This window comes from Phragmites australis, chromosome 19 (assembly GCF_958298935.1).
Source record: "Phragmites australis chromosome 19, lpPhrAust1.1, whole genome shotgun sequence".
Taxonomy (NCBI): Eukaryota; Viridiplantae; Streptophyta; class Magnoliopsida; order Poales; family Poaceae; genus Phragmites; species Phragmites australis.
In genome coordinates, this window is record NC_084939.1 from 12932395 (window position 1) to 12960007 (window position 27613).

General features: G+C 42.8%; 2 protein-coding genes across 3 annotated transcripts; both read left to right on the plus strand.

The window, feature by feature from the left end:
- The first annotated feature begins 3812 nt into the window (after positions 1–3812).
- LOC133900442 (uncharacterized) lies at positions 3813–13434 on the plus strand. Of its 2 annotated transcripts, XM_062341591.1 has the most exons (9): positions 3813–3938; positions 4019–4131; positions 6451–6539; positions 6785–6848; positions 7308–7385; positions 12185–12261; positions 12342–12408; positions 12484–12591; positions 13134–13434. In XM_062341591.1, exons 2-9 carry the CDS (start codon positions 4060–4062, stop codon positions 13161–13163), a joined length of 585 nt encoding a protein of 194 aa, XP_062197575.1. In that variant the 5' UTR covers positions 3813–3938; positions 4019–4059; the 3' UTR covers positions 13164–13434. The 2 variants fall into 2 exon arrangements, with proteins under 2 accessions (XP_062197575.1, XP_062197574.1); XM_062341590.1 differs by having other exon boundaries at positions 3820–4131.
- A 6637-nt stretch (positions 13435–20071) lies between these two features.
- On the plus strand, positions 20072–27063 carry LOC133900729 (probable protein phosphatase 2C 75). Its single transcript, XM_062341951.1, has 5 exons — positions 20072–20718; positions 21508–21876; positions 21973–22090; positions 25909–26132; positions 26291–27063. The coding sequence occupies exons 1-5, from the start codon at positions 20530–20532 to the stop codon at positions 26681–26683; spliced, it is 1293 nt and encodes a 430-aa protein (XP_062197935.1). The 5' UTR covers positions 20072–20529; the 3' UTR covers positions 26684–27063.
- Positions 27064–27613: the final 550 nt, after the last annotated feature.

Genomic DNA, 27613 nt, shown 5'->3' on the forward strand with positions numbered 1-27613 from the left:
AAGTTTCGCTAGTTGGCGCTCGTTTAAAAACCCTTTGCGAAAATTGGTTTAAAATAAAATGGAAACCCCTTTTTGGTTTAAAAGCATAAAAGAAAAACACTTCAAAATAACAAAAACCTTCTCGGGTCGTTTCTTCCTTTAAATCCGGCCCAAGCGCCTCTCTCCCCTTTTCTTTCTCCCTCCGGGCCTTTTTCTTTTTCTTTCTTTTCCTGCCGGCCCGTCTCTCTCTCGAGCCGTGCCTCTCCTTTCCTCCCGTGTGGGCCGCCCCGCCCGAGCCGCCCCCTCCCGCCCTCTGTTCCGCTGCCAAGCAGGCCCACCCGAGCCGAGCCGCGCCCATCCGCCCGAGCCGAGCCACGCCAACCCGCCGGCTCCGCTTCTTCAACCTCCAGCGCGCCCGATCCCCTCCGCCGGCTCGCCGCCGAATCGGCGCCTCCCCGCGCCCCCTCCCCTTCCAAAATCGACTGGATTCAATGCCATAACTCCCCACTGAGTGATTCCGCCTGTTTCCCCCTTCTCTACCTCTCTCTATTGCCCAATCAAAGCAAGGAAACTGACACCATTGAACGCCATGGCCGCCAGCCGCCTCTCTTCAAATTCCGGCTGATGCTCTCCCTATCTCGCGTATTTAAGCCATCCATCATCTCTCTTGCGACGTCCCGCACATTTTGCACCCGTTTCCCCCTCCTTTTCCACTCGGATTCTTCCCCGACGCCGGCTTCTTCTTCACCGCCGGTGAGTGTGCGCCGCCGCCACCATTTTCACACTGCCGTGTCGTCTCTGGCCTCTCTAACCGCCTTCTCAGCTTCGCAGGAGAACGAGACGGCTTCTCTGCCGCCCCTCGGCACCTCTCCACCGCCGTAGCCTTCTCCCATCGAGCTACGACCCCACCGGCCGCCCTTCTTCGCCGCTGGCCATCACCAAGCTGTGTCCAGCCGCCGTGAAGCCTCGGTGAGGACCCCCTGCCCCTCCTCTCCGTTTTAAGCTTTGCGCATCTCCGACGAGCCCCGCCGCCATGCGTCACCGTCGGCTGGTCGCCGCCCGAGCTTGCACCGCCGACCGAAGCCCTTTTGATTCCTGGCCGTTGGATCTGAGATGAACGATCCAGATTAGAAGCAAAATAACTCTTCGCCCAGCCAATCATATAATTCCATGTGTCGTCTCCATAATCCCAATCAGCCGCAGAGCCATGTCATCGTCCATATCAGCCTGCCATGTCATCCAATCTGCCTATGTGTCAATACCACGTCATCGAAGCCTTTATCCAGTCATTTCCGAATCATAATAATTCAGGAAAATGGCAACCTTGCACTTTAGCCCCTAGACTTCTCTGTAACCACATAAAAGCTCTGTACTTTTATAGAAACCCCTGGATTTGTTTTATAAATAAGATTTTCAGTATAAAAACAATTCGGTAATTCTCTGAAATTCAAGTAAAATTTGCAGAATAGCCCCTATAACTTCAAAAGCTTAATACTTTTTGTTCGTAGCTCCGATTTAGGCGATTTTCACACTCAGACGATCGTAGTGTCGCGTAGAATCTGTTTATAGGGTTTTTATCTAGTTTTAGGAATGTTTGGTGTACTATTCTTATGTTAGATTGTGTGCTCATGTAGACGGTTCAGTCCAGGAGTTCGGCAACTTTCAAGAGGAAGATTTTGAAGGACCTGTGCAACACTTCGACGAAGGCAAGTGTCTTGACCATGTTGCAAACCTAGTTTTTACAAAAAGCGAGTCTTTGACAAATATGCATGCTATTTTACAAATGGGTAGTATAGCAAATACTAGTGTTAGATATAGGTGCTTTATCCATACAAGATCATCATGTTTATACTTAGCCATGCTTTAGATGAACATGTAGCGTGTAGGATGATGAATCTTGAGTTATGATCTAAAAATTGATATAGGAAGAATATCATGGAAACTGATGTTGTTAAGGGAGTTAACAACAGAGATAATTGGGATTTTGGGCAAGAAAGGGGTACTTTTCCTAGCATGGTTGGTTATTTGGTAATATACCCTTATGGGGTTATTGGAGGTCTTACCCAGACCATTTTAAGGACCGGTTCGTGGAGCGAACATCCATGAAAAACAAAGCAACTATGAGACCAATATGGTACGGCTTGGCCTAGTAACTAGATGTTCTCCCAGTGTTGTATGAGCCAATCGGATGTGTAGAGAAGGAAGGGTTACTTCCCGATTCTACCCGACACAAGAGGGGGCTTCTGGGGTGGGGGGTTACTCCACTTATGTACGGCAGTGAAACCTCAGTGGGCGAGTGCATACTGGGAGACTCTCTGGAAAAGCCTCATAGTGATCTCTTGGCGCACACCGCGGAAGTGTGTAAGGTACCATCAGGTGCCGGCAACAGAGAAGATCACGACTCGTGGGTAAAGTGCACAAACTCTGCAGAGTGTCAAACTGAATATTCAGCCGTGCTCACGGTTATGAGCAGCATGGACCCTCACATGATTAGTCGGGTGGGTGTTTCTCTTGGTTTGGGAATTGGGTTGAATTCCCGGAGGTTAAAGAAAATCTTTAGGAATTGGGTTGAATTCCCAAAGGTTAAAGAAAAAAAAAATCTTTGGTACATTTTTCCCGGTTAAAATAAAAATTTGTTTTCCATAGTTCAGGGCTAAAAATCGGCTTTTATGCAAATGAAACCCTAGAGAATAGGAAGCCTTGTTTCAAGTCACCATATCAAATTAAATGTTTTCCCCCACTTGTTGATTATTGGAAATACTCACGCTTGCTGTTTCAGAAGGTGAAACCTTTGAAGAATTTCCTGAGGACGACTTCCCCGAGGATGATGCCGAGTTCTAGGCTTGCGGAACTCTTGGTCGGCTGCTTGTTGGCTTGGAGCTGCGCCGTTCCTTTTTTCCGCTGTGGTGTTCTTTTCTTTAGACCCGTGTGTGGTCATTTTGTAATAACTTAGCGTTGTAATAAGAAGCATTGTGTCTGTTACACTAATGAAGTCGCTATATGTATGAATAACTGATCCTGGCATACATATAGTTTACATCTGGTTTTGGTCTTAAAACTGGGTGTGACTAGGGTTAAAAAACCGTCGGTAACTGCTCAAAAATCGCGGTTACCGATTTTCTCGGTCCGGTCCTGTTTCAGAAACCGAACGGTAACCGAAATTTGAATTCAAAAAATTCAAAAAAATAAAAAAATTCAAAAATAATCTTTAAAAAAACTAGACACAATTATAAGACCTTCTGTGAAAAAAAAAATTCAAAAATAATGTCGTTTACATCATATTCTATAGGGAGAAAGTTTGAAAAAAATGAAAAACAATTGAAGCGTGCGGCTCAGTTATGAGAATCGCTCTAGGTCAGCTATTTTCATAGAAGAGCTAGAGTCAGGAGCACTACCAAACAGGCCCTGAGGCCTCTACCAAGTTCACTTGGATCTAAGAAAGGAAAAGAAGGGAAAGTGGAGAGGGAGAGGATGCCACCTGATCCAGAGGGGATGGGAAAGATTGAAGAACAGGAGGCCCTCAGCTCTTATAAATTTTCATCCGTTTCTCAGCAAGCATGTGAGAGAAATGTAGAGGCAGGGATACGGAGTTTATTTGATAGAGTTTTTTATAATTTAATCTTTTTAGAAAGTGTTTTCGAATTAATTTATGGTTGAAAGTGATTTTTTAAGATAAACTTTATGAAAGAAATGATTTTGTGAGGGAAGTGAATTAAGGGAAGTTGATTTTTTTAGTTTTTTATCTAGTTTATTTAAAGGTATGTGGGGTTTATTTTTAAAATTTTACTTTAAATGATTTAAAATAAAAATTCCGAATTACTGCCCAGCGTAAACCTCGACGTGTCACTGACACCACGACACATTCCCGAGTCTCGACCGACCCGGCTCCAGCGCTTCTCTTCTCTCCGATCTTCCCCTCCCGCACCATCTCCCCCCGCGCCTCCTCCGTCCGCCGCCGCGTATCCTCTTCTCGCCACCGACCAAGGTACCCGCCCTTCGCCCCCGGACTCCTCGCCTCCGATTCCTTAACCCCAAGAAGACGGTGGAAGAGAGACAGACCCCAGAGAAGGGCGGGGCAAGATGATCGGCGTGGGGAAGGCGAAGCAGTACACCAACGTGCTCGACAAGCCCCTCAGCCGCGGCAGGCAGGAGGTACGCGCCGTTCCCGTCTCGAAACCCCTTCAGATCTGCGCACAAGCGGCCTCGATCTGTGCTCAGGGATTAGATCTCGTAGGCTGTAGGCAAGGGTCGCTGGTTGTTGAAGCAGTTGTAGCTCTTGATCAGTTTGACGAAATGCGTCGTAGCTCTTGATCAGTTTAACCCAGGCATTGGCAGGGTAATTGACTCACAGACCGTAAATTGTGCGATTGGCTCCCTGTGTACCTTATTTTTCCGTGTTTCCCGAAAGTTGTTGCAAGATAATGCATGATACTAGTTGAAAAGTGCTGATATTTTGCACATAGCGGTAAAACTTATATTTCCTAACATTGCGGAGCAAAGGGAAACATATTTGCGCAACATGTGAAGTTAACTATACTGTTGTACCTTTCGTTTGGTGCAAGTTCTGTTTAAACTTTGGTGAATACCTTCAACTGATAGACTAGGACAGCAACATCTTTTTCGGACTTGATAATGATGATGGCTTTCAGAGTTAGAGTAAAAACCTTAAGAGTTAAAACACACTCCATTTATTAGCGATTAGCCTGATTACTATTTTCAAATGTTGGAATTCATAATTATGAAAGGATGTGTATGGAATATGTTGATTATTTATTTCATAATACGTAGAATTAGCTGGTAATTCCCTTTCTGAAAATACATGGAAGCTTTTGGTAGCAATATCTTGAATTTGTCTCAATTCATTTTTATATACAGACAAATTTCTCATGAAACAAATAACTATTACTCCCTCTAGTCACAAATAAGTGTTTTTTTTTTTTTTGACAGTGGCATGGTCTCAAAAACACAAATTTGAACCCTAATTTCTACTTTACCAAATTTGTAAAATCTAATAAAATATTAAAGTTAAAATATTATTCAAGTAACTTTGAGGCAAATCTGCTCATATCATTTTCATCATGGCTATCTAATTATTCATACAGACAATTTTAGTTGAAATTGACTGCACGCATCCTAAAACGGCTCGCCCTTTTGACTTGAGGGAGTACACTAGTACTAAGTAGAAAAACTCAAATGTTTTTTTACTCCAACTTCTTTTTCTGAAGTTCATTGAACTGGACCTCAACTCTAGTCATTTTCCTTGTAAGCAATAAATATGATTGCAACTCTCTTACACTGGGAGAGAAAATATTATCTCATGTTTTCAATTGTTGTTTTCCAAATTTGAACAAATGGCCACTCATCACTGCTATTTATGGAACCTTCTATGGAAATGGTGCCATGAATTTGTGTTACAGTAATGTATTTGCTAGATGAAAAGAACTGTGTATTATTGATGTGGGATGTATTACTTTCTAAAAGCTCGTTTAGTTTATATATATACAAAAACATGTGAATCAGAGAGGGTCAATTCTATGTTGGAGTGGCAAAGAAATGTTACTCATGTTACCTACTTTGTTTCATCTGTTCCAAAAGGTTAAAACAATATCCACTAACCCATAAGTAAAGTTTAAAAAACGATATTAAGATTGGGATATTCAAGGTAAGCATACAATATAAATCCTAAAAGGATGGCTAACTAGCTCATAAGAGTGAACCTAAGATCAATAAAAAGGGATGGAAAGTAAATTCTCCTAGTATCTCCAAATCTAATACCATTAACAACTGCAACACCAAACCACCAGCCTACCAGACTATCACATTGATGCAGCCATGGACCTTTATTGTCGGTGGCTGGGGTTGTAGGCTCTCAAAGCCAGCCAGACACGACAACCAGATCTTTCTGTTATGGACCCAAAGCTTTCTGACTCGATTCACAGCTTACTCACTGGCCATTGGTATTATGGTCTCAGTCCACTCCCCAAACTCATGGAGGAGGATACAGTAGGAATAAGCATGGAGAGAAGGATAAGTGAACGTGTTAGAGGGCCCTCAAGACTATCATATACTTCAGGGACAAAATACAGGGCTCTCAAAAGTGTTATTTGACCCAGTGCACCAAGTTCAAATATGTTGATACATGATATCCTAGTAACTTTGCATTGCATCCAGTGTATATATTTGATCAATATAGTTCATCAGAAGACTTTATTGCATAAAAATTCCTTTTCATTCTTCTTTTTCCGCATTGAGGTTACTGGCTATGGTCTCATTAGCGGCCAGGGAGTGGTTGCTTATTTCCTTGGCAAAACACTTATCAGTTCTTGACAAATTTTGCATGAGAGAGGTCATAGACTGTGATAAGCTTTCCTCATGTGTTTGGTCTTTCTTAGGTTTCTATTTTATAACTTCGGCATTTTGCTTCCTCTCGTGGCCTGTTTCTATGCTCAGCCAATATTTTGTCTTTTGTAGGTCAGTTTGAGCGCATTCGCATTCTTGTTCTCAGAGTTAGTTCAGTACAACCAGACACAAGTTGACAACATTGCTGAGCTGGAACGGAGGTAGTCATTTTGTCTTATGAATCTGTATCTATGTTAATTGACTATTTACTATCATGTGCCTTGTATTAATCTTGTGTTGATTGATATGTGGTACAACCTTCTTGGTTACCATATGCAACTATCTTATACCCAGATCACATAAATTCATTCGAAAAATTTACCCATCGAAATCTTTCATTTTGTTGGTATAAGGCTTTAAATAAATTCATCTTGGCTACATCTGTTTCTTTTTTTTTTATGCACAGACTGGAGGATGCTGGTTATGCTGTCGGTGCAAGGGTGCTTGAACTTCTCTGTCACAGAGAGAAGGTTTGGTACCAGTTTCTTTGCTTGGTTCATATGTTTAGCATTGTAAAAGGCTGAATTGGAACATTTCCCTTGCTCCATCTTCGCAAATGACATTATGTAGTTCTATTTCTTTTTATAAAAATATTTTTGTTTGGATACAAAACTAACTCTTTGTAGTACAATATCTGATATATCATATCTTATTACCCATGCAATCTAAATTAGTATAAACCATAGCAATCAATATTTTTGAACTAATCAAATAGTATCAATTAAAGTGCCACTGTGTCAGTTCTTTGTTTCTAATGAACTTTATAAGATGAAATATTCATATTCTATAATACCTGTAAGTATTTCAAGTGCTCTCCAGATTTGAAGAATTATTCTCCATGTTATTATATATGTGCTTTGCGTTTCTTTTCCTTGCCTTTTCCTTTGAAGGCAGTCATGTTCGGAAAAATAATTAGATTGTTACTTCAGGGAAATAGACGAGAGACACGACTTTTGGGGATTTTATCATTCATCCACACCACTGTATGGAAAGTCTTGTTTGGAAAGGTATTATGTTCTGCCTGTGACTGTCTCTGATTCCTATTCAATCTCAGGATGGAGTGATCACCATATTTTGTATTCATTAAGCTTTATTATTGGTGACTGGTGTGGTGATTCTTTGATTACAAAATAACCATAGGCTTGTGTCATGGACTAGATAACCCCAGACCCAAGTGGCATGACAGTTCCGTGACGCTACAGCACACCAAAGGGGCAGGGAGAAGTCAATATACTAAGAAATCTTTTTAATTTTGCACTTCCTTGATAGTGGTAACATTGAACTCCTTGCATCGAGGTGGTAGAGCCTAAAGATAGAAAGTATTCAAGAGCGGACCTAAAAGGTAGCAAGTACCCAAAAGGAAATAACAAATGTTGAAACTAATAACGGTGGCAATGGCTGTAGCCATACTTGTAGCCCCTGCTGAGGAGCCGTTGTGCCCATGCTCGCATGAGAGAACGGTGAAACCACGGAGACATTTGGCTGTGATGGTATCCATGCTTTAGCATTGCCCAATGTTGAGGAAATTGGTGGCAACAGTAGCAGTGTAGGTACCTGTGGCACTTCCTGCCATTTGGTGCAGCCAATGTGCGAGAGATGTGAATACCACATGATCCGCTCCCTGTATGGTACCAACCGTGCACCGCACTGCCAATGGCATGGTTTTAATCAATCGTGTGGAGAAGGAAGGCATGATGAACACACACGAACATGCTAGATTTTTTTTTTGTGCTGCCTATGTAGATGAAGCCATGCGGTTGTGCGATGTACACCTCCTCTCAGAGATCACCATTCAAGAATGCCGACTTGACATCCATATGGTGAACCTCTCAGGATTGATGCGCGGCTATGGCGAGTAGGAGCTGCATCGTCTCTAGTCGAGTAACAGGGGCGAAGACCTCATCAAAGTCCACCCCCTTGTCGCTGGACGTAGCCCTTTGCGACGAGGTGCACCTTATGCTTCATGATGCCTCCGCTCGTCGCGCTTCACTTTGTACAACCACTTCAGGCCGATCGTGCGGTGACCTGCAGGGAGATCGACAAGGCTCTAAGTCTTATTGTCAGTAATAATGGAGTCCATCTCCTGCGTCGTCTTCTGCTAGTTATCGCTCTGCTCTTCTTTAATGAAGGTGCTTGGTTCCTCAGTGCTCACCATGTGAAGCTCGTCGAGGTCGAGTTGGCGCAATGCGTACCCCCGTGGCGTGGTCGAACTGAGGATGTTGTTGGCGGTGCGATAGTGCTAGGGATCATCTTCTTCAACAGCTGCATCAAGCCTAGAGTTGTGCGTGGGTGGCATGACGTGCTTGATCGCCACCGGAGTTCGATCCGTTGTAGCCGTAGGTGTCACCGGCGAAGATATTCGGCCATGGTCCAGGGGAGCTCATACGCGTGTCGCGCACTGACTCCCTGGTGACCATGTACTCCACTGTGAAGGGACTGTCGTTGTTCACCTTCTGCTCCTCCTTCGAGCTCCATTTCCATTACGTTGAACACGACGTCGCACGTCACATGCATGTGCTTGTTAATGGGGTCGTACACCCGGTATGCCTTGGACCCACTCTCGTAGCTAGTGAAGATCATCGGAGTGTTGTGGTTGTCAAGCTTCTTTAGGTGAGGCTTCACGTTCTTGACATGCGCGACGCAGTCGAAGGTGTGAAGGAAGTGCACCGCTAGCCACTCGCCATGCCAGGCCTTTTATGTCGTCTTTCCCGTCGATGCTTCGAGTTGGCGCACGATTGAGGATGAAGACGGCGGTGGAGACGGCCTCACCCCAAAACGTTCCGGGGAGGCCTTTTGCCTTTAGCAAGCTTCGAGCCATGGCGACCAATGTCTGATTACGGTGCTCATCGACTCCGTTTTGTTGTGGAGAATAGGTAGTCGTGAGCTGCCGCTGCACACTGCGCTCAGCACGGTATTCACTGAATTCCACCTAAGTGAACTCGCCATCGTGGCTGGTGCGGAGGACCTTCAACTTGCACCCTATGTCCACCATCGCTTGGAATTGCTTGATCACCGCCAGCGCTCGGTCCTTGCTCGCGAGACAACTGAGGCACATGTAACAACTCATGTCATCCATGAGCAGGAGGAAGTAACGGTTCCCGGTCAGTGTCATGGGTGCGATGGGCCTGCACAGGCGTCGCCATGCACAATGTTGAGGGCGTGCTCTGCACAGGTAGCTTGGGGAAGGATGCTCGCCTCTACTTCCCGGCAAGGCAGCTGTCGCAAACTTGATCAATGTGATCATTCCGCGATAGCCCTCGCACCATGGCCTTCTTGGAAAGCTTGCACAGGGATTGGAAGATGTGGTGCTTGTACCTCGAATGCTAGTGCCATGCCTTTTTTGAGCTTCTTGCAGATAGACATCGCGGTCACGCGATGTTGAGGCTGAGCATGTATAGCTGGCTAGGATAGCGCCTCACCCTCGCCAGTAGCTGTCGATCCGGGTCCTAGATCCGCAGGACACCGTCGTTGACCAGCACCTGGTAGCTGTTCTCGTCAAGCTAGCCGATGCTAATGATGTTTGTGGTGTGCCCAGGAATGAAGTACACCCCCGTGAGAGCGGTGCTTGCCGGTCTTGCAAGTGAATAGGATCGTGCCGCGCCCCTCGATGTCGATGACGAAGCCGTCGCCGAACTTGACGGTGCCTCGGATTCCGATGTTGATCTGTGTCGAGGTACCACAGTCGATCGTCACGGTGCTCTTGATCTAGCTACGTGAATACCTTTGCCTCGACCAGCCGGAGAGGGTTGCATCGCGAAGGAGGGGATGTTAGCATGGCGGGTTGCAGCGAAGTGGACGTGGCAGACGGCGTGACACAAGCTCTGGCCATCAAAAATGTGGGTTCATCGTCGTCGCCTTGGCCCGCTTCGGCTTGCTGCGACAATCCTTGGCCTAATGTCTGAATTTGCTGCAGTTTTGGCATTAATCCTGGCCACCTTCTGGGCTGGACGTGTTGCTGTTGTCAACGCGCAACCCGTTGCCACGACCGCACCCACGGTTCTTGCCATGACAATGATGGGAGCCGTCATTGCCGCCACTACTGGATTCTCCCTCACCATCAGCCTTCTTCATGCATGCTAGCCACTCCTCAGTGAGGAGTAGCTTCTCCTTGCCATTGCCACTCGAAGAGTCGAACTTGTACCTCTGCTCCACAGTGCGCAAGCGACCGGTCATCTCCTCGATCAAGATCGTGCTTAGATCAAGGAGGGTCTCGATGGAGATAGCAACCTGTTGGAGGCGTTCTGGGACGACCTGTAGAAATTTTCGTACCACCTTAACATTAGTGACTTCATCCCCCAATACTCGGAATTTGTTGGCAAGGCTCGTGATCCTCATGGTTAAGCCATCAATGGACTTGCCACCTTTGAACTCGATCTTGCTGAGCTCGTGTCGCAGCTTTTGTGTGATTGCTTCTCCAGCACGCTTGTCGCCGACAAGCATCGTCTTGATCGCTTCCTAGGCATCCTTGGCGGTGTCCTTCATGGCGAGAGTTGATAGCATCTTTGGCGACATGACACGGAGAATGGCGGACAGCTCCATCCTATCGTCATGGTAGTCACCGTCGCCAGGCTCGATCGCCTCCCAAAGACCTTGCACTTGTAGGTTGACACGTATCACAAGCGCCCAGTCGATGTAATTCGTTCGGGTGAGCATTGGGTAGATAACCGAGCTCAATGCTTCCTTGACGACACGCTGCACGACCACCTCACGGCCACTGTTGTCACAGTGCCGTGGTCGGCGCGGAGGTGTCAGTGAGCTACGGCAGCCTCAGTGCAGAAGAGTCCTCGACTGTGCGGCCCTAGGAGCCCATGACGACATAGTGGCGCCTGGATTGACAACACATGCTTTGATGCCAAATGTTGAAATCAGCCTAGATGAACACGCAAAAACCATGGAAAACACCCAGGAATTTTGTGCTGCAACGCTGCAGCCTTTCTGTTGTCTATTCTCTCTTATGACAGCAAGAAAACAACATCTTAAACCTGGCTTTAATGGCCCGAATGACCTTAATGGCCTTAACAGCGAATAAAAGACACTTCATTGGTGGCTGTTACAGGAAATAAACACACAAGATTTATTTTGACAAAACAGCGGTTAGCCTCTTCCTCAGTAAAGGGACTAATTGTGCAGCCAAGGACAGCTAGGCCGGGAGATGTTGCTGGCATGACTAGAGCAAAGACATGTTCTGCCTCACACCATGCAGACTTGCCAATAGCCTTTGACCTCTCTAAGTGCCATGTTTTCAAAAGCCTACACCTGTTGTTTGTTCAGTTACTCGCTTACTGGTGACTATACGGACTAACAAGACTGTTCATGCCGCTTAACCGGTGATCGTATATTAACATTTAACATTTAGGGCGCCCACTTTTGGAACATTGCCAAGTGCGCAAGTGTCACGTTAAGAATATTTTTGCTTTTCAAGCTTCTTTAGGATAAGACCAAGCTTTTTGGCCAAAAATTGTCTCAACACACTGTCCCCACTGCAGTACCATACGCTAACAGCACCCTTGCACTGGGTGGTTGCATGTTTTCCAAACACCTGAAGGACAATAGTTTCGCAGCTTTATTTTCACATGTGTATAATAATATATATATTTCGCAGCGCTGCTGTTTCTCTCGAGTCAGTTTGCTTGGATCGGTCTCAGCATTTAAACCAACTGCCTATTGCTCTGTGCTACATAAGAATTTATTCAGCTCTTTGTAATATGATTGGTAGTAAATGGTTATCTGTGATATTCTTCTAATCACTGGACTCTGTTCACATGTTTGTTTACTTATTCTAGTAATTGCTTTCTTATGTTACCAGGTGGCTGACTCACTTGAGAAAGGAACAGAACATGAGGATGAATACATGATTAGTGAAAAGGAGCTTCTTGTTAACAGGTTTGATGGTTTTCTGTGGATTTCATAATGCATTTCTTTTCCTACAAATCTAAAATGTGATATTCTTTCTGTTTGGACAGGTTCATTTCCGTGCCAAAAGACATGGGAGCATTCAACTGCGGAGCTTTTGTTGCAGGAATTGTAAAGGTAGGAATCCCAGATCTAATGTCCAATCATTGACTTTATCATTTTATCTGAGCAATATTTCAACACTTTTTGTAGGGTGTATTAGATAATGCTGGCTTTCCTGCGGTAGTTACTGCACACTTTGTACCAATTGAAGGCCAGCAAAGGCCAAGGACGACAATCTTGATTAAGTTTGCTGAAGAGGTAGAACAAGTTTGTATGGTTTTACGTTGCTAGTTCTTTTGCACATTGATGAAGTGTCAAACTTTTTAGTGTTGCCAAATTCATAGCACTGTAAAACAACCTTTGCTATTCATATTGGACACAACTATGTAACGATACCATGCATGGTCAGGAACTATACTGTCGGACAACTAAATTTATTGTAATTCAGCCCCCAGATCTAATATTGCTAACAAAATGCAATATTTTAGTATGAACACATCTGCATCCAATTAGACTTAATTTAGGAGTTTAATGTGATATGTTTCTGTCAGACATACGATGGGAATCACTTTTACTACATTGATTCTAAATGGTTTCGTTCATCTATAATCCACTAATTTGTACTCCTTCCCTTACTAAAGAGAATTGGTTTTAGATATCAACATGATCTCTAACATTATAGAAGTATTTATATGCATATTTATTGGTCAACTGCCCAAAAGTTTGATTGCATGCATTTTAAATGGCATCTATTGGTGTGGCTATATTAGGGTAAGCTGATCTAAACATCTTCTTTTCAGGTTTTACATCGAGAAGCAAGACTTGGCTGAGTTTTATGCTATATATGTACACCACACCTTTTTTTCTGGTCTATTTGTAAGGTGAATCTTTGTTGGGTAGTTTCGTGGTTTCTGGTACTTGATTTATGTAATAGTAGTTTGAGAATATAAGTGATGAAGGTGAGATTGAAGGTATTTATCATTCTTGTTGGAATTGTAACTGTAAGACATTGCTTTATCTACTAAAACTGCTCCTGTAATAGAAATATGTGCCTGAATGTTTACCTTATATCAAAGAAATCTTTGAGAAATCTTTGTTGTATTTTATTACCTCATAAGTTGTTCTGGTTTTGAAGACCATCTGGTAGATTGTTCTACAGTTTTCACGTTTTGTTTATTTTGTTAAAACTTTCTTACATATCCCTCAGAAGAACATAGAAGTAATGGTGATCGTGTATTGATGGATTGAGCTACAAACTTTTTTCCTATTTTATGTCAGCTCTAACGGTTGGTCTGTTTTTACAGATTTTATTATTATCTTTTTGCAAGGGTTCACGGATTCTTTTTCAGATTGGTTTTGACTGATCGAACACAAGTACACAAATAATTAAATTGGGAAATACATCAACCAGCCCTTGGATCGAGCCTAGCCAAGATAACATTTCTACCTTGTCTTAGAGCAGGGTTCAACTTATCGACAGTTACCGAGCGAAATTTGCGGTTATCGATTACTGAGCTGCACCAGTAATACAAACTGTCCGTAATCAAATTTGAATTAAAAAAATTAAGAAATAAAAATCCTAAAAAGAATTAGAGACTATTCTAAGATTTTCTGTGAAAAAAATTAAAAAATAATATCATTTGCATCGTATTCTAGGCACGAAGTTTTTTTTAAAAAGAAAATAGTTAAAGTGCACAACTAATTTATTAACTTATGTTAAAAAATTAACATATAAACACATAGTTTTCTTATATATGACATATCTTAAGAGAATCTTTAAAATTAGTTTCACTTCATTTAGAATTATTAATTTCTCTATGATTTTTACAAAGTTCACAAGCATAAAGTGAATATGTTAATAAACAATATTATAATTAACTTTTTCATGTCTATCATTATTTTTCTACATAAAGCATAGTATAAGTAAACTAATAAAAATAGCTTCACTAATTTTGGAGGTGTGAAGGGTTGGTTATGAATTAATCTAATTACAACACATTTACACAATCATGCATGTAACAATAATTATTTCATGATTTCATGTATTTTTAAAAGACAAATGATCATATAAGAAGACTAACAAAATTGGTTTCATCTAAACTATGCATTTAACTTAGTTTAGAAAATACATTTTCTCACAGAAAATAGTCAACTTTTTTATAAGTATAAATACTTTTATCATATAGATCATGTTACAAGGAAACTAACAAAATTTGTTTCACTTGATTTGAAGCTCACATGAATTAGTTATCAATTTTACAAGGTTGAGCCTTTTTTTTTTGTTGAACTTCACTAAAACTTGAGAAAACCGCTTGATAAATCTCTAAAACCGAACGGTTACCGACAAGACCGAACGGTTCCTGACAATGCGAAAAATTCAGAAAATGCACTCGATAAATCGCTGAATTCGGTCAGTTACCAGTGCAAACTGACCGGTTATCGTTCGGTCGATTCGGTTTGAATTCTCGCAAAATTTCAAATTTGACCGTATGAATTTTGAGCAAATTCTTACCGAATTTTGAGCGGTTATCGTGATAACCGTGATTTTTCGGTTACCGTTTGTCTCAATTTCCGTACCCCAAACTGTTTTGTAAACCTTGGTCTAGAGTAATGTTATGAAAATGAAAATGGAAAAGCTATACCTCACTCGAGCATTTCTTCCTCCAGCACCCAATTTTTGTTCCTTCTGATCTGCCCATTGATACGAGCTCTGGTCGGCCTCTCTTCCTCCGGTGACTATGAATTGCTCCGATAAGAGCGATGGTTCGCTCTGTGCCCACGAGTGTTTGAGCCCTAGAGACACTCGTGTCTTACTAGGGTTTGCCCCCAAATAATAATTCTGTTGCCTCTTACATGTGATACTACGACGTGTCAGTCACATGCAAAATCTCGATTGGTTCTGCTCCCTTTAGAGACACGATCTTCTAAGCTGTGTGTAATTGTAGGTATGGGTGTGCATGTGTTGGGTGAGGGATGTGTGTTCGTAAATGAATATATACTATAGCTGTACCCAGTAGAGACGCATAAAAAAAAAGAATTGCTCTGGCATGGTTACAGTTAGGATTTTGGTTTCCGGATGTGGGATTTTCACGAGAGATCGCGCAAGCTTAAAGGTAAGGCCATTGATGGCAAGTCGGCTAGATGGTGGTGGTGGACATAGGGGTGTGCCACTGGGCATGAAAAGTGAAGGACCATCACTTGGGCAGTATTGGTGCGGGAGTATCACACCGTCGCTGGAGATGAGGAAGAAGGGCGGGGCGAGAGAGAGACGGTGGAGAAGGTCACTGGATTCAAGGAATGATGCGGTGAAGGCGGCGGCAGGGCGAGGGCATGCTGGGGTGGCTCATGGGCAAGCTGCATGCACGAGCACATCAAGTGGCGGCAGAGCGTTGGAGGGACTCGTGGCGGGATTGTGACAAAATATGGGTTGTTGGATCAGGTGGATGGATGGCCCAAAAATTGAGTGCTGGATTGGCCTAAAACACTTGAGCGCCGTAGACGGACTTTGCGTGGTTCGTGGGGCAAAATCCAAAAATAGACAACATATAACACCGTATTTGTCAAAATAGATAACATATTGACGTGTACAAATTTCGCACCTGTATTTGGCACCTCAAATACCGAAAACCCAATTTTGGAACGTGAGACACCGAAAACGGATGGGCTCCATCGTTTTCAGCACCTGAGGTGCCAAATATGGCATTATGTACTGTACTCGGCACCTCAGGTGCCGAATATAGCTGAGCTATGCGTCGTCGCTCTCTGCTGCGCATCGTCGCTCGCAAAGAGAAGCTAGCAACTGTGTTGTACGTATGCGTTTGAGTTTTTTTTATTTAGCTTCCAATTTTATTTGAAAATATAAAAATAGTCCAAAAATTCTAAACGTTTTCATGAGCAAACTAGAGCTCACTATCAACCCGTTTTAATTGATTTGATCTAAAAGGTCTGAGCCAATATTTAATTAAAATTCTCCAAATAAACCTATTTTTATAAATTCTAGCAATTTCTAATGCCTCAAATAAATTCTCAAAAATCTAGAACAATTCACTAATATTCTTCTCATGTGATGTACTAATTTATAAAAATATTTCTAACCCTAGTTTACTTGGGGAAAAAGTGAGTTCCTTTGTAATGCTCTATTTATATGTATTTTTATCATTTCATGTGATATTATCTTTTTAATTTAATTTGAATAAAAAATTAAATATGGTGTCGTATGTTGTCTATTTTGATTTTTTTAAGGTTTTGTGCATATTTGAATGATCATATGGTGGATTAGAATTTTCTCATCTTGCCGCCTATTTTGTCTTTTTTGGATTTTTGCCAAATTTTTTTTATCTGTGCGCAATGGTGGGCATTGAGAAATATAGCGAAACGGAAGGGGTAACATACTTATCTGTCACATTAGAGCATAATACCATCATACCATCGTACCACAAGTCCACAACATATAAATTCGACGATAACAAAAGAATACATCTGTCACAAGATATGAGTCTAATGCTCTACACTGCTCAGATCAGCGTTGCAGAACCAGGAAGCATATATTTCACCTGGCTAGGCCAGGACAGAGCAAACAACTGTATAAAGCTAGCTAGATCATGCTAATCGCAGTCATCTTATACCTATCTTAACATGACCTGGTCTGCTTCTCCACATCAAGGAAAGCCTTGAAGCTATCCATCTTGCTGCCTATACACATTCACTTGAATCAATGCCAGGGAAGAACCAGAACGAGTCGTCGGTGGTGAACACGCCCTGCCGGTGCGGCACCGTCTTCAAATATGAATTTTTTAGGTTTTTTGCGTATTTAATTTTTTATTCAAATTGAATTAAAAAGATAATATCATATGAAATTATAAAAATACATATAAATAGAGCATTACAAAGGAACTCACTTTTTCTCCAAATAACCTAGGATTGGAAATATTTTTATAAATTAGTACATCACATGAGAATAATATTAGTAAATTTTTATAGATTTTTGGGAGTTTATTTGATGCATTAAAAATTGATAGAATTTATAAAAATAGGTTTATTTGGAGAATTTTAATTAAATATTGGCTCAGACTTTTTGAATCAAACCAATTAAAAAGGGTTAATAGTGAGCTCTAGTTTGCTCATGAAAAGTTTTAGAATTTTTAGATTATTTTTAGATTTTCAAATAAAATTGAGAGTTAAATAAAAAAAACTCAAACGCACACGGACAATACAGTCGCTAGCTTCTCTTCGCGAGCGACGATGCATAACAGAGAGCGATGGCGCATAGCTCGGTTGTATTCGGCATCTGAGGTACCAAATATTGTACACAATACCGTATTCAGCATCTCAGGTGTCAAAAACGGTCGAGCCCATCCGTTTTCAGTGTCCCACGTTATGAAATTGGGTTTTTGGTATTTAAGGTACCGAATACAGGTATTAAATTTATAAATACGTCAATACAGTGCCGTATGGTGTCTATTTTAGGATTTTGCCCTGGTTCGTGTGGTTTGCTGCCACTACAACGAGTAACGTTTGTACTCAAATAAAAAAATTCACAAGGCAACAAGGCAATTAGCCAGCAAACTACTCATACTCCACACAGCAGCAACAGCTAACAACTCGAGGTAACAAGCCAGCCAAAACATATTGAAGAACTTTTTATAGATGTAGCATTACTCGTCACAGATATGTCATTATGGACATTCAGACTCCATGTTGTAACTCTATCCATTTCATTTGAAGGTTATAATATATACAAACCCTGATACTGACAGCAAGTCCAATTGACTAGTTGTAATGTGCCCAACAACTTAGTCATGAATTAGGTTTTATGCCAGTACAAATTGTGTTTGAAATTTACCAAGACACTACATATAGGAACGTCCTCTGCACGACCCAATTAATCTCCACACTATATAACAATCATGTATTGTTGTCCAAGAACAGCCGATCCCTCCCTTTTCCCAAGTTGGATGTCACCATGTTGGGCTGTTGGTTCTGGGCCAAAATCTGCATAATTCGATTCGAAACATCGGATAATACGATTTCAGTTGCTAGATAATCCCTATCCATCATGTTTTGTCAGTCCCGTATCTCCTACCGCATATCCGGACACAGTCAGATTCGAATTAGCTGTATCCAACCGGATATCGAAAACTCCTCTCTATATCCTTAAAAGTCTGATCTAGGAATATCGCAGCTCTTGCCACCACCATCTGCCATATCATCAGGCTCAACGCTTGAATGAAACACTAGATTTCAACTCACCTCCTTGTCCGCGGTAGCAAGTTGCTCATCTCTGAAGATAAAGGTACCAGCTAAGGCAAACCTTGCTTGTTCCCTTCCATCGTCACAGTGCATACCAATCTTACTTTCTCTAATATGTTTGAGAAGACAAACCGCCTGAATGGTACAGCCCGACGGTTAGGACAATTTGACTCTATCCCAATTTGTATTCTTTTGAATAAAAAAAATTTGTATTCTTCTCTATAAACTCCAAATGCGTCTAGGCTTCTTCTCTGTTGTTCTTTTCTTGACTCCTGTATTTCCGTGGCACAATGGATGCCCCCAAAAAAACATCTCCAAGAGAGATCATGGGATCCTTCTCAATTCGTTCTGATAAATCTAGTCGTGGTACATATATAAATGCCGTGTAGGATGATAACAGAGGGTTGCGAACACACGACATCAAAACACTTTACTTCCTGCATTAACTTACGGCACCAGGTGTATTCTTAGATCCAATATACTTCATGTAACTCTTAGCTGATGTCGACAGTTTGCCTCTTAACTGATTGGCAAAAGGTTGTTTTTCCACCACCTACTTTTGTCAGTGTGCATGAAAGTCATGCATCTAGCGGCGGCCCGTTTGTCATCGAGTCACACCCTTCGCAGTGGCGTGGTACCGCTAAGTTGGCAAAACCATTTTCCATCGGCACTAATGCTCTAAACATTTTACATGTGAATGAGACTGTAGATTAAGAAGACGCCTAAAGTAATTCTAATCCACATTATTGAGGAGTATATCATCACCCTCCTGCATGAACCCTACATGACCAGTTTATTACTATTGAGCTTCTAAAGAAGCACAGACTAATTCAACTACTCAAGGAGTTGTCAGGGCAGGGAGACTAGCCTGATAATGAAGACGGATGGTAGTGATGCAGCGACTGGCCCAACAGTAAAGATGGTTGGTGGGTGGGGCGATGAGGGTGCCGCTGGCCATGGTGGTGAGGGATGACCTGCCGGGAGGATTAGTATCAGGTTGTCAAAACAAGAGAGGTTAGCATGAATTTCAGTTGGAACCGTGGATTCAATGACATGAGCTCTTAGATACGGGTGCAGGAGGGTGGGTGTAGGGGCGAGCTTGTAGGCGGTGAGAGAGATTGAGACCAAGGAAGCACATGTAGCTACAGTAGCACAACGGATTGCCCTAGTACTGAAAAAAAATATAAAATTTTAATTATTAGCAATTCTTTTTTACTTTTTATTTTTACTTCTAGATCTACATACGCTGAAGTATATACCTATACCTAGGTTTTTAAAACTCGTCTTCGCTCGTGCAAGAAAGGGAGAAGAAGATCTAGAGGAGTAAGAAAGAGGTGGCCGTTAGATTGAGCCGAGAAGGATCCGACATCCAAAATTCCAGTGTTTTGCCCCCGAGAACACCCAGGTGCCGAATAGAATGGGCCGATAAAAAAGAACACAGCAAAACCCATCCCATTCCCACCCGCCCATGCACGACGGCGTTGCAGATCGATCCGCTGTTTCCTCCCTCCCCTTCGGCCACCGCCCAAACCGCGCAGAGCCACTTGTTCCTCCGCTATTTTTCTCCCCGCTTTGGCCGTCGGATTCCCCACCTATTCTTGTCCTCTCCCCACCCTCCCTTTTCCCTTCTTCTTTGGCTGCGTCCGCACACCGCCCTCTGACGTGTACCCGTGGCTGCTGGTCGGCACTCCTCCCGTGACGACGAGATCAGGATTACGAGCGACACTGCCCTCGCACAAAGATCGAATCTTTGGCGGCGCCGGGCCGCGGCGAGGTGGGACCTTGGGTGGCATTGGTGGTGGGAGGAGGTTGGTGGGTTTGTGATCGAGGGGCACGACGGCGGCGGCTACGGCGGCAGCGGTGGCGACGGCGGCGCCGTCGGGGGGAGGGGGAGGAGAGGGCGGCGGGTGCCTGGACTGCCTGCAAGATGTGGTGCGTGCGCTGTCGATGGGATCGTGCCTGACGATGGAGCAGCGGCCCACCGCTGTGGAGGAGGCGGGGGAGAAGGGGGGAGAGGGCAGGAGGGAGGAGGAGGCGCCCGGGAGGATCGCCGGGAACGGAGTGGGCAATGCAGCCTGCTTGTTCACGCGGCAGGGAAGGAAAGGCACCAACCAGGACGCCATGGTCGTGTGGGAGGTATATCTGCCCTCCGAGAGGAGAACCCCTTCTTTACTTTACTATACTTCCTTTTCCTTTCGAATCTCTTGATTCTTCGTCAACCTGCGTTGTCCATTTAGTTTAGTTAGAAAGGACTAATGATCTGGCGTACGGTAGTTTTCGTGGAGTATTAGGAACAATCGGTGGTCTTAATTGGGTGCATTGAACCATGATGTAACGTTAAGAATCTGACATGTTGAACCCCCAACATTTCAAGCGGCTTTGGCAGGATAAACATCGCAATAAGAATAACAAGATCTTATGCCTTGATGTTTTGGAAGAAATAAAATAATTGGATGACTAAGTGATGAAATACTGAGCATGGCTCAGCATCTTCCCCAACTGTCATTCTATATCCCTCTGTTATGCAGTTTGCTCATATAGAAACAAGGTCATTGTCTGTTATGTTTTTAGGCCGGGAAGTTACTTTCTTGATGAAATAGTCAGTGCTTGATTAGCAGGCTACTTGTAGACAATGTGGTACCAGAATGTAATGCATCCAGTCAAACAAAGGACCTTGGTGGGACATTTTGTGAATTGGGGATACAAATGTTGCACCTGCATATACATCAAAAGAGCAAATTAGTGAATGCCAAATTTTCTGATTCAACTCCTCCTATCTCTGACACTCTAGTCTTTGAAGGAATTAAATATTATATAGATGCATAATGAATTAATAAAGATGTTGGCCTCCTTCAAATATTTTGATATTACATTATGTTCTCTTTGTATATAAATTTAACTCCTTGGAAACACCATCATATACAGAACTTTAATGGAAGATCGGACACAATTTTTTGTGGAGTTTTTGATGGCCATGGCCCACATGGCCATCTTATGGCGAGGAAAGTAAGAGATACTCTCCCTTTGAAGCTGCGTGATTTTATATATGACGACTATGGGGACAGCCCTACCAGTAATTCAGATGGCTTAGTTCTAGAGGAGACTTTATCTCCATATGCAGATGCAGAGGACAAGTCTCCCATGGCTGGACAGAAAGAAGAACATCGGGAATTATTCAGCACAATGAAAGAGTCATTTCGGAAGGCTTTTAGAATTATGGATAAGGAGCTTAGATTACATCGAAACATAGATAGTATTTGTAGTGGAACCACTGCAGTTACTTTAATCAAGCAGGTAATGAGGTTACCCATTTCCTTGTCAAAAATGGATTTACTGTTACTTTAGAATTTCACATGTAGAGAACTTAAAGTTATTCCTCTATATCTTCAGGGTCAGGACCTTATTGTCGGGAACTTAGGTGACTCCAGGGCTGTGTTAGGCACCAGAGGTCAAAATGGTCGCTTGGTTGCTCATCAATTAACTGTTGACCTGAAACCCGATCATCCAAGTAACTCTCTTTCACTCCCCAAACTTAAGTTCCTTTTCTATTTCCTGTTACTTCTCATTCTTTTACGATGAATATACATCAAATAATGTATGTTTGTTACCATCTTTCTTGAAACAACCTTTTCTTTTCCTGTTTCTCTTAGCCTAAGATTTCAAGCGTTAGTGCATTCTGTCTTGTTCAGGGAGGGAAATTCATTGATTTCAGTGAGAGTTTGACCTGCCAGCGAAAATAAAATCTTGATTGTTACCTCAGTAGTTGCTTTGGAACTTCTCTTATTGCCAAAGGCTAAGTGGCTTGAAAACTTTGTATATTCTTTAATGATGGTGAAATCATCGTATTGTTCTCAAATTATAAACAGCAGAATCAACTGTAGGATTGCCTAGAGATTTGTGCCCATTCACTGCCCACGGGCACAGCAGTGTGAGGATCGTGGTGGAGGAGATTTTTTTCTTTTTCCTTTGTGTGTGTTGAGGGTGATGGGCTGATGGCAACAAGCACGAGGTTGCTCATGTTTTTATGGTGGTGCTGCAGAGGGGCAGAGGGTAGTGATGGAGAAGGGAGGAGGTGATGACATAGTGCCACACGGGGTCAGCAGGGGTGGAGGTCTGTTGCCGATGTGCCGGCACAGGTAGTGCTGGTGCCGTTGGTTTCATAGGGATGCGGTGAGGGAGAGAGGACATAGGTCGGGGATAAGGTACTACGTGTCATGGTAGGTGGGGAGACTGTTTGGTCCATGTTGTTTTATACTTTTATCTACTCTAAGCATCCTCTTTGTTTAACAATAGGGACTGAGCTTTATCCAATACTAATGAGGTTAAGGTACTATATCATCGAAGTGTTGAAATGTCATATTTATATTGATGAAAGACTAGTGATTTAGAGAAATTTAAGCTGAAAATACCTAATTTTCTTTATTGAGCTAAGAAAAGAAATAAATATATGCTAACGTGCAAGAGGGTAAAGATTGGTTAGACAAGCTCGGTAACTCTAGACAAATAAAAAGAACTCATACACATTAATGAAAAGAGCCCACGTGAACCGCAAAATACAATGCCTAAAATTTTCCCCTTTTATGACTCAGGATTCCAGGTGCCTTGATGTAGTGTTTAAATGACTACCCCCAAAAGATTAGGAAAATAGGGTGTATCTCTCCTCACACCCTCTCCGAGATGAGGAATCTGGCTGCACAGAAGGGAACTTGTTGATTGTGAAGAAGCCTAGGAGAGGATAGGGCAACCCCTCAAAGCCAATGAGGTAGACTAATTATGTCTCAGCAGACTTTATGTCTGGTTCCCATGATTCCTTTCACATCAGCTTTGTAAAGAGTTGTAAACTGCCAACCAGGCATTCCCAAATTAAGACATCCAACTCTCTTTGCACAACTTCCATCTAGCAAAATGGCCATAGTATTCATCCACAACTTTGGATTTCAATGATGTTGGACTCTATGGAAATCATACTCAACGGGCTATTGTGTAGTAGTTTTGCAAGCTTCAACGCAACTGCTTCTTACTTTTGCCAAGCTATAAACCCAAGGACCCTGGACATTAGTACAACTGGCATCTCTCCAAGATGCATAGTTGTTACAGCGGCGTGGCGAGGCATGACAACCCACCACCTTCACAACTTTACAGCGCCTATGGCGCGCGGCGTGGCAATGCCATACACACATCGGCATGACGAATACACACATCATAGTATAGGATAGTAGGAAATTGGCAAATGACGATGTAAATGTAGCTCAAAAGTGATAGTCTAGAATTTTAGGAAATCAAAAGTGCCTAGTGCCTTTGCTAAAGGCTGTTGTGCTTGCTAATTAGCTGCTATAAAAGGTTACCTACCATGAGCTTGCTAATTGACTCATTACCAATCCAATTGCCTACAGCTATTGACTCTTGTGCTAGTGAAACTTCAAACGTGGTACTGTTACCTAAACCTACCATGAGCTAGTGAAGCAATCCACATATCCAATTGCTCCATTACCAATCCAATTGAATCAAGGTACTGTTACCTACCATGAGCTCTATAGCATCTGTTTCCCAATCCAATTGCCTATAGAGGCACAGAGGAGTATTAGTGCTTGTGCTTAAGCACTTCAGCAGTAGTGCTATAGCCTATAGCATATACTTACTGTGCTGGCGTGCTGCTGCTAGTATTCGCAAAGGAGTTCGGCACTTACTCGAGTACTCGACAGAGGTACCGGGCAGAGGCGGGCAGAGGGCCAAGCGGCGGCGGGCGGAGGGCCAGCGAGGGCAGATGGCAGAGGCAACGGGCGGGTGACCGGATCAGCAGCGGGGGCGGACGGGAGACGGCAAGGCGGAGGAGATCCGGATGGGAGGAGGCGGGCGGAGGGCCAGGCGGGGGCAGATCTCGCTGGGCGGCGGGTGGACAGCGCAGGGGCCACGGCGGACGGCGCAGGCGTGGCGGCTTGCAGCGTGGCGTCGGTGTGGCAAGAGCCAGAAAACCGCCACGAGACGCCATGAAAACTATGCCAAGATGTCCAAAGGTTTTGATGGTTTGCTTCCAAACATGAAGTTTCTGCTGTTCTGGACTCTGATGGGCAGCCATGGTACCGCTACTGATTCAGTCCTTTGAGTGACAGGCCACTTCACATATCGTGTAGACTTATCTAACAACCTTACTAACGGATGGCATCTCACTTAAGTATATTGTTCCATCATAAATAATTTCTGCAGTGTCTAGTAGCGGCATCTTTTAAGGTATTATTTTTTAATTACATGGTTCCATGCTTGTAATGGAATCAGGGTTTTGAAAGTGTTTCTTACAAATTCCCTCTAATATCTATGCTATTTACAGGTTCAATAGCTCTCACAATACATTTTCATGTAATGTGAGAAAAATACTTTTGCTGGGTTTATGGTTACAATCAGGATTTTGAGCCCTCGTCACATTTTAAAAAATAGGACCAACCCTTAAGAAGCCTGTTTATTTCTCTATTTCCCCCCTCAAAACAAGGTTAAACTTTATTTTCAGATATGGGAATCAGTCCACAATCAACCTTACTCTGAAATTGTCCAACATAAGGCACTGCAAGCTCACCCTACCTGCCTTGTGATTGATTCTTACTTCGTAGCTAGGAGTGAACCAGTCGATATACACCCTGCAATTGTTGCTACTAACAATAAGTGGCCAGTTACTGATGTAACCGGAATAATGGACTAGTCTATTTAGTAGCTCTATGCTGACAAGACTAGTCTGCTGATCTGAAGAACTTTATGACAAGGGTATTAACAACCCAAATTCATAAGACAATTTAATCTTATGAACAGTTAGTAGATTGACCCAAGTACTATAGAGGGATGTGAGGAGAACTGAAATATTTGAAATGGTAAAAAGGGGTAAAAGAGATTAAGATCAATGTTTCTTCTGTCTCCAGAGGTAAACTACGCCTGAACTGTACCAAGTAGTAAGATCATATCCAGAATTTATTTAGTTCAAACTTGTAAACCATCCCTGTTAGTGATTATAAATGTATTTCATCAGTCTCCACACTATATCAGAATTTGTTATTAAAAATCAATGCTAGTCATGTACTCCCTCTGGTTCAAATATATGCCGTCGGAGACATTGTCACGTTCTCCAAGGTGACACTTTGACTAGCAATTTCTATGAAATATATGCAGTTCAGTCTACAACGTAGCTAGGTCAATACGTGTTTGTGTATACTTGACTGTTCAATACTAGTTCCATTTGAAGTCCTCTTAGAACTCTCTCTCTCTCTCTCTCGTCTCGACGAATGCAATACGGGACATAATGATGAAAACGACATAATACAATATGAAAATATTATTTTATAGGGGAAGCAAGGAGAATCAAGCGATGTAATGGAAGGGTCTTTGCTCATCAGGATGAACCAGATGTGGCTCGCCTTTGGCTTCCTAACTGCAACTCCCCTGGTCTAGCAATGGCACGAGCTTTTGGTGATTTCTGTCTAAAGGATTTCGGGCTAATCTCTGTGCCTGAAGTTACCTATAGACAGATCACTGAGAAGGATGAGTTCATCGTCCTCGCTACAGATGGGGTAATAAAAAAATGAGTAGCACTTCCTTTTTTATGTGACTTTCAAATGAGTTATAGAATAGTTTATTCTGATTGAAAATATTATCATTTGAATATGCATCCATAACATTGACTCACAAGTGAACTATTTCATTTTAAAATACTGCTGTCTGCTTACAGGTGTGGGATGTCATGTCCAACCAGGAAGTAGTGGAGATTGTTGCTTCGTGCTCTGATCGCTCCTTAGCAGCTCGTAGTGTTGTTGAATATGCTAATCAGAATTGGAGGTTCAAATACCCAACCTCGAAAACTGATGATTGTGCAGTGATCTGTCTTTTCCTTGACAGTGATGCCAATGCTGGTGGGTTATCAGGATCATCCGTTACTAGAAGGGGAACTGGATCTAGTCCAAGGATGGCAGCCAGATCAAGGAACCCCAGGAGTAAAAGGGTTATTCCCGAAGATGCCGAAGATGCAGAAAGTGGGGATGAGAGGTCCTTGGAGGGCTTCACCCGGTTGAACACACTATTGGCACTACCAAAGTTCGGCGACACAAGTCCGACCAAGAAATGAAAAATATTGAATTTGCAATCAGCAGCGGTATACTCACTGATGCTTTGGGGAGAAGAGTTTTGTCGGCTTTATTAGCACGCCTGTTGAGCTCCCACCGCAATCATCAGTTCATCTTATCTAAGGATGAGTAGGGTTGCTGTTTTTGTAAATCCTAACTCGCATTTTGGTTACAAACTAAGGTTATGCAGCATGCGCTTGAAGTTGATTTTCAATTTGTTGAGAGTTGACTTCCCCTTTTTGTATGGCTGCTCATCAAGTATATGGGTCAAACAATGTCTGTACTCTGTGGTTTTATTTGTTGGCAAATCCTACTCTCCTAATGACATTTATTATCCCATAATTATTGGACTTATATTTTGAAAACAGTTCCCTTCTGATGAGATACCCATCCTTGTGACAAAACATATTTGGTTGGTTGCCACACTTTGCCACATCTAGTTGCGGCAATGTGTGGTGGGCCACGCTTTTGAGATCAGATTGGTTGTCATAAATTAAAGCCAATCTTAAGGTTTTGTATCTATGATGAGTGTCCAATGTGCTAAAACTCTTGTAGCTTGGCAAACTTGTGGATATGGATGATTGCGAAATGACAGTTGTATATCCTCGTTGTAACAATGAATAAAAGTGATCCTGATGAATTGCTGACCGTGATTAACTGATTATCATCTATGGATATAGCCTACAAACTATTTCTACTGGCGTCTTCAAGCCTAACCCTATAAATTATTTGGACAGCAAATTACTTTAACTAGAATCCATGCACAACATCATAATTCCCTATCTTTTTTCCTCAGCAATCGACCACATGTATTAGTTATAGTTAAATCTCTCATAATCTCCTCCCTCTTTACAAAGACCCTCAACCGACGCCGTTCGAAACTTTCCTCACCATTGCACTTTACCCCTATCCTACTCACCAACACCTTCTTC